Here is a 7,889-nt window from a genome sequence, read left to right on the forward strand (position 1 = left end):
CACATAAAAGGTTTAGTCTTAAGCAATATTCATGAGAGGCATAATCATTCATTGTCATTGCTGCTGTTGAGCAATTATTTAAAACTAATTTCATGGTAGTTGGAGAAATAGAATTCTCTCTATTCCAAGTGAAATGGAGAATATATCCATTCGGGGAGAGCATTATCCCAAGTCCCCTCCACAGATGTTTGAATTTCACGCAAAAGTAAAATAATGAAAGCAAAAACACTGCCTTCAATGAAGCTTCAGGGAGGCATATACCTCAGATGCATCATAAGTAAGTTACAATGCTTACAGAAAGAGCTTAATCTTGTATGCAAAGGTATAGAAAGTAGACAAAACTGGAACAGACAAGTTAGAATTACATAACCATAGAGGACACATACCTACTGCAAAAACCTACCAAGATGACATTCCTCAAAACAAATGCCTTCAGAAGTATAAGCTGTATAATAAATCACATCTAAGTCCTCTAGGATCGCTGACATCACTAAACAATTTCACTTTTTGAGTATACGGCTACTTCAAAACCCCTCTTCTTTTACGGTCTTTTAAATCACTGGGGATAATAAATACAGAATCTACACAAAGCCCGCCTTTAGAATGTGTGCAATCTATCTGTTTCATGGAAAATCTGACTTCAGTCACAGGATCTGACTCAGTAACAATGAATTCACCAACCTTGTAATCTATCCAGCATCCACGCTTATGATAGCCATTGATTTCATCATGTTCAGTGTCGTCTAAACAGCACTCACATAATGCCTGCTGACCATCCGTAGTAAATAACTCAAATCGTACTGGCTTGATACCCCAACCATGGGTATGCTCAAAACTACACACACGCCGTCCCAGCCTTTTGGAAAACCTTCCAAGATGAAGCCTGAATGACAGAGTATAGCTATCAGCAGGAAAGGGGAACTTTATCACTCCATCTACTTCAAACCACCATATTTGCTGCAAATAGGCCACAAGATTGAACCTGCAAACAAAGAGGTTCATCAAAGTGTAAGAGCATAATATTACACAAGATTGAGCAGAAATTATAACACTAAAGGTAACCAGAGTACCAGACATAAGTGGCGATTGAAAATAAGTACCTACTCCAGACACTTTCAGCAACCACAATCATAGTTGAAACAGGCATGAAGAAAATAAACTTAATCTATGAATTATGAGCAGATGATAAACTGATTCTTATTAAATATATATGTGCCCACTTTTTGACGTCTTTAACATGAGTTCCAGGGGGGGAAATGAAAACTGATAACTAAAGAAATATCAAATAGCCTTCAGTAGCCAACCCAAAATTTTAGGACTAACTTGGTTGTTACATCAAATAGCCTCAGTATTCATTAATAAAAAATGCCATATAGCCCAGCAATTGTAGAACCAGGCCTGCCCAAAGAACTTAGCAGAAGGAATAAGGAAGGTATTCCACAAAGAGCAGAAAATAACAATGGCCAATGTGTTATTGCAAGCCCATCCACCACTTGTGTAAGACCATTTTCACAAAGACTAAGAGAAAGTGACTAAATTTGTAGACTCGAGAATATGAAATGGTTTATATACATTTATAGCCCACTTATTTTCTTTACCTAAGGAGGCAGTACAAATAACAGAAAAATCCAGGATGAATTATTATTATTATTATTTTTAACATAAATCTGTTGGGGTCATGAGTGACACTGTATCAGACATTACAACATCAATTAGGACAAGAAAAGCTAGGAAAACCACTAAAGCATATTCAAATTATTCACAGCCTATCCAGCAAATAATCAAATATAAGAAATTGGGCAAATTTTCCTCCAAAACAGTTAAGGACCCCCCCCCCCCCCCCCCCGACTCATACATGGCAGTTCAAATGACCATCCACATGTAGAGTCCATCTAAACAAGTGACCTGACTTGATTAAGAGTAAACATAGATACTCATATGAGTCACCACATAGTGAGTTGGAGAAACCTTTCTCCAAAATAGTTTGAATGAAAAATCTGTGCTAAGAAATTAACGATAACTGATCAACATGAGTACTAACTTCAGGAGGTTACTTGTAACGCTCAGGCGGAGTTACAATAAAATAGTGTTAAAGAGAGAAAAGATGAAAGTGCCTTCCAAATCCTGAAAAGCCATCTGCAACTCTCCATGATGTTATGTATAAGTTCATAAAAGACAACAGTTGCATGAGAACTTTTAGAAAACTAAGCGATTAAGAATGCAAAAAAGGAGCATAAGGATCATTGCCTTGGTCCCACATATGATAGGTATTCAGAATGCAGAATACAATTTTTCTCAACTCAGAATTTCATTTGAAAATATGGTTTTATCACCCACTTACTTTGAAAAATCAATAATTCACATGATATAAGAGTTAGGGTCAAGAGAAAAGGACGCCTGCCATGCTGTTACCATTACACAAAACATGCATACCCATAAGACAACGACCAACCTGTCCAAAGTTAAAGGCTAATGAAATGTAAAATTTCTATAGTCTGAACTTCAAGCTCAACATCAAAAACATGGAATCAAGGACCTCAACAAAAAAGATTGCAGATTAACCAAAAAACTGTTCCAATCACAATGAATCACTCCTCACAACAACATTAGGCTTTTCAAATCAATATTTGAAACACAAGCAAATCTTTCTTAACATATTGATATTTATGAATTCACAATAAGTACACCCAATGAGTACATTTGACACCCCAAGCAGCAGCACCAACTTCACCAGCATCTCAATAGCTTAAAGCTTAAGCCGGAAATCTTCCAGTCATATCAAGTTGCCCATGAATTATATTAGAATAAAACCTCATCACAATAAGAAATTCCTTTTTTATCCCTATGTGACAGAGTTAGCCATTATTGAAGAAGAAATTACCACTCACAACGGCAAAACATAGCCATATTCTATCTTAGGACAGACTAGATTTTCCATTCTCTGAGAGGTTTTAATTATACAACAAAGAAAACGTTTTCAGAGTAAAACTGACCCTCTCAAAGAGTATTAATTAATAAAATAAAAAAACAACAAAGCTCTGGTCCCAAAACTTTGGGGGCTATGCATCCTCAACAGACTAATTAATGTCAGCCACATTGTATTCTTCTCTGCTACTCTATCCTATCCAAAATCAATTTGTCTATCACCGCCAAAATTTAAATGTCATTTTTTTTTTCAACTTTTACAAGTATTACTTTAGGTCTTCCTTTACCTCTTTTTATTCCCTCAACTTGAATCAAATAACTCTTCCTCATTGGTGCATTATTGCTCTCCTTTGTACTTGACCAAACCATCTCAAGCAATAGAAACAATTTCAAACTGAAGATTGATCAAGGTTCGATGTCATTGCAATCTCATCGTTAAAGTTGAATTAAATAAAAGTGCATGCTTAAACAAAATTAAAGAAACTTTAAGTCAACCCCTCCCCCACCCCTCACAAAAAAAAGACAAAAAACAAAGAAACAAAAAACCTGGTGTAAGTACGAAATTTCTTTGCAGTGGAATAGGGCTCTAATCAGTCACTTCATCAAGTTCAATATGGTATATTCTTGGCTCAAACCATAGACTACAATTTTTTTGAAACCAAGCTATTTTATTCTATAAAAAATATAATTATTTAAGGAAAAAGAGTGAAATAATTAAATCTCATGCACTAAAGGAAAAATAAAAGAAGGGAAAATTAAAAAGAAATAAATGAAACAAAGAGAGCCAATGGATGAATCCTGACCAGGCCATAATTAGGCTTGGTTGATAGCCTTATATCAGCAAAAATAAATAGGTAACCCAAAATTTTTAAAAATGACAATTGACAAGGTTCAACTCAGGTTGACTTATTCAAACAATTCAGAGAGGGTGCAACAATAAATCAATTGATTTAAAGGTTTTCTCTAAAACAATAGGCGAGGAAATCTGTACCCTTTCCTCTCCTCTTGTTTCCCTAAGAACACTCTGTACCTTTTTCTTCTTTCTTTGTAAAACTCCCAATCATTGCACATAAGTGATACACCAGAATAGAACCTGACCAAACAGCCTAGTTGGTATTGTAAGATTCGTGTGCTAACTGCTAAGAGATCAAACAAAGAGAAAGGAAGTGAAATAAAACACTGTTTGTCTGTTTGGGATTTCATATCCATTTTAACTGTTTGAGAGAATGTTAGGAAATCATCAGATAAAAAGAATTTTATCCCTTCAAAGTTTTAACGAAGAACTACTTACTTTGGAAAGCTTTTATAGTAATTCCTATTAACTAAATCCTCATAATATTCAATCCTAACCCTCTTACCAAAATAACCAAAAAGGTGCACACATCACCTCCTAAATAGAGAGTAATTATATTCTTGCCAAAACTTCAAAAGAAAGGTTGGCATTCACAAGGCTTATTAGATAAAGAATTTCTAACATAACTCAATAACAACAGATACAATAAGGTGAGATTAAACCCGCTTCATGAATCGCAGTCAACACTGAAAGTACTTCCCCTTGGGATAATTTTTCTTAAAATCCTTATACTGCTTCAACAAATTAAAGCAATAAGCAACATATTAGGCTTCCACACCAAAACTAATGAACATAATCCACAGAGTTAATAGAGCAAGTTAAATAGCACTCCATTTCAAGCATATTAAAACTTAATTAAATCTTAAACTTTATCCTAATTCTCAAATCAAGTCAAACTTCAACACTTACAAATACAACACTATCTACCACCATCAAAACCCTAATAAAACCTATATTAATAAATTTATAAAAAAAAATTGAAAAAACTAACCTAGATTCTTCAGTAGGAATCCAATTCCAGTATCTCCGGTCTTCGATTCCGGTTATCGCCAATCCTCTCGCCGATATCGCCATGCAAACCCTTCCTGTAACCCTGTCCAGCCACACCTCCTGTAAACCCCCAAAGTCAAAACCCTAAATTTGCTCAAAAACCCTAAAAATTGAGCACGAGTTCGAGCAAGGAAAAGCGACAGTAGCAAACCTTAGTGCCATCGTGGAATGGAACAGGGCGAGAAAGCAGAGCGAAGATATCCTTCTTCGACAAGCTCTTGTAACTCTCCGGCGGCAACAGATCAAGCAGATCTTGATAGTTCGCCGGCAACTTCGACTCCCACACCGAGTCCGACGACGCGGCGCCGCGAAACGCGCGGTTCAGCCTCGCGAGGTTGCAAATCTCCGGCGGAGTCAGGTAGAGAAACACGCAGGCCACGCAACTCTCCGGTATGTCCCCTAGACCGGGACCCGAATCCAAACCCGACGACCCGTCCGCCAAGTTCGACAGCGACGCCCCCATCGACTCTCAGTCTCTCTGACTCTGACTCTGACTCAGTGAAAAACCGTCTTTCAAGTCATGGTTTTTAGAAGTAAAGACAGACCAAGGTTTTGTACAGAGTGCGAGTTAGTTTGTGTTTGGTTAGTGAGAAAAGAAAAAAAGAGGAGTGAGAGAGAGTGTGATTTTGATTCTTTTGCTTTTGATTTTTATGATTTTTTTCTTTTCTTTTTTTTCCAGGGAAAGTGTATTTTTTTGGTGAAGAAAGTGAGCTGAGAGAGGAAGGTGTGTCTTTGAGACAACATGCAAACAGCTGTGACTTTTGGAATTTTTGGTACATCTAGAAGCCAAAGGCTAAAATAGATAAAATATTGACTAAAGGGATTAATTCCAAAATTTTATGTAATAGATAAAATATTTGTTTTTAAAAAAATTATGGACAGTTTGGTAATGTTATTGTTCTAGTAATGATATTAATATTTTTTAGAAATATGTGTGCGTGAAAAAATGTGTAAAAATATGTGTAATATTGTTTAAACACTAAAAACTGTTGTTCAAAACACCCTACCAAACAGCCCATAAATTACTAAACCACTCAAATTCTAAATTAATTACAGAAATACATACTAGCTTGTTATGGGGCTTTTTTTTTTTTATTAATTTTAAGTTTAAAGTAATTTTTTAATTTGAATTTATCTATTGTTGGTAAGAATACATAGGAATAGATTTTTAAGAAATTAGCCTGTTTGGTAGAGAAGTTTGAATAATGTTTTTTGAGTATTTTGATATATGTATGGGTGAAAAAGTGTATTGAAATATGTATAAAGTTTATTAAAATGTGAAAATATGTATTTGAACCACACAACCAAACAGGGCCTAAAATTTAGAATTTAAAATGAAGTAAACTGCTGAGTTTAGTGTGTGCAATGAGGCTTTTTTTATTTTAAGTTTAAAGTAATTTTTCAATTTGAATTTAACTGTTGTTAGTGAGAATACATAAGAATAGATTTTTAAGAAACTAAAATTTAGAATTTGAAATGGAGTAAACTGCTGGGTTTAGTGTGTGCTAGTTTTTAGAAAAAAAAAAAGTATTAAACGTGCATGAGATATATTTAAATAGAGAGTGTACTAATTTTTAGGAACAAATTTTCTTCGGTAGTTTTTTTTGTTTTTGAATTTTGTTAAGTTACAATTTTAACCCTTTTTTTTTTTTTTTATGGATAATGATTATATAATTAGATTAAGGGTAGTTTTAACATGTTCTAAAGTCATAACTAACTTTCTGAATTCTCTTAATATATATGTTAAGTTCTTGATTAATCAAGAATTGTTAGGAAGGAAAGATAGTTACTTCGAGGGTAACTATCCTCCAAAATTGAGAAAGAGAGGGGAGAATTGAGATTAGAGAGAGAATTGGAAGGTAAGGAAGAGGGCAATCGGATAGTTTCTGCTTGATTTACTTCAATTGTACTTCCAGACTTATATACACAAACCATTCCATGTTTTCCCTCCAAAACTAACAAACTCACAAACTAACTTCCTAACTAACTTGCCAGCTCACTTACATGCCAACTCATCAACTAACAACCTAACATACAATGCAATACACGGATACATAAAGTGCAATCCATACATCAATGTTCATATCAGTGACTTCATGATCCTATACCAATAACCAATTTCCCTTAGAATTAACAATACAATTATGGTTATGGTACTTATGATACTTGGGTTCCTAATAACTACCCCCTTCCATTAAAACATCTTGCCCACAAGATGTGGAAATTGCTGCTGAAGTGTCAAAAGATCCTCCCAGGTAGCATCCTCAGTGGACCACCCTTGTCATTGGACCAACAGCTGTGTAATAGTCCTCCTGCGCAGCTGAAGTGACCTAGTCTGCAAAATGGCCACAAGTTTAGGGGTGTGGTGGGCCTTTTGTGATTTTGGGCTAAACTGCCTCCTGCTGCACTGGGTCCAAGTATTCTGGATAAAAGAGTTGGGACCGGTCCAATTGCAACTCACCTTAGTTTGGTTTGGGAACAAACTATGCCCCGTTTACCGAAACTTTGGTCACATGCCCATGGTAGGCGAAGCTATTACAGAAGAGTTATGGCAGATAAATGCAATAAAGAAATGATAAAAGAAATACGTTACTGTCAGGCAAAGCAAGTAAGAGATCCTTAATTAAAATAGGGAAAAAGAACGATATGGCAATAAGAAACACATTATAGGTGAAATTGAAAATACAAGAGAAGAAACAATAGCAATAAGTGATAAAATCAAAGAAGGAAAAAGATCAGTTTGTCGTGTTCAATTGTGTTACGGGACTAAAGTCAAAGAAGGAACCACTTCCTCAACGTGGGTAACCTCACAGAAGGACCCTGCTGTAGAAATTATACACTTTAAGGGAACGGGCCTGAATAGCTTGTGCCCAAACAAGTTCTTTATCCTCAACAGAAGTAGACTTTTAAAGGGAGAGATGGGATTAGCCTATTCGTGCATGCCTGCCATTCTACACTTTCTATTTCTTTATTTCTCTTCTTTCTCTTTTTTCTCCGTTTTGTTACCTCGATTCTTTCCCCCACTCTTTTCCTTTCTTTCTTAGTGCTTACTTGTGTAGTG

The 7,889-nt window shown here is 35.5% G+C and overlaps 1 protein-coding gene across 2 annotated transcripts; it reads right to left on the reverse strand.

Annotated features, from left to right (window-relative positions):
• Window positions 1-206: 206 nt before the first annotated feature.
• LOC126692030 (F-box protein PP2-A15) lies at window positions 207-5,592 on the reverse strand. 2 transcript variants are annotated; one of them, XM_050387434.1, is made up of 4 exons: window positions 4,980-5,592; window positions 4,770-4,888; window positions 3,213-3,319; window positions 802-982 (listed from the first exon to the last, which is right to left on the reverse strand). In XM_050387434.1, exons 1-4 carry the CDS (start codon window positions 5,289-5,291, stop codon window positions 936-938), a joined length of 585 nt encoding a protein of 194 aa, XP_050243391.1. In that variant the 5' UTR covers window positions 5,292-5,592; the 3' UTR covers window positions 802-935. The 2 variants fall into 2 exon arrangements, with proteins under 2 accessions (XP_050243390.1, XP_050243391.1); XM_050387433.1 differs by lacking the exon at window positions 3,213-3,319 and having other exon boundaries at window positions 207-982; window positions 4,980-5,585.
• Between the last annotated feature and the right edge of the window lie 2,297 nt (window positions 5,593-7,889).

Source organism: Quercus robur, chromosome 7 (assembly GCF_932294415.1).
Source record: "Quercus robur chromosome 7, dhQueRobu3.1, whole genome shotgun sequence".
Classification (NCBI taxonomy): domain Eukaryota; kingdom Viridiplantae; phylum Streptophyta; class Magnoliopsida; order Fagales; family Fagaceae; genus Quercus; species Quercus robur.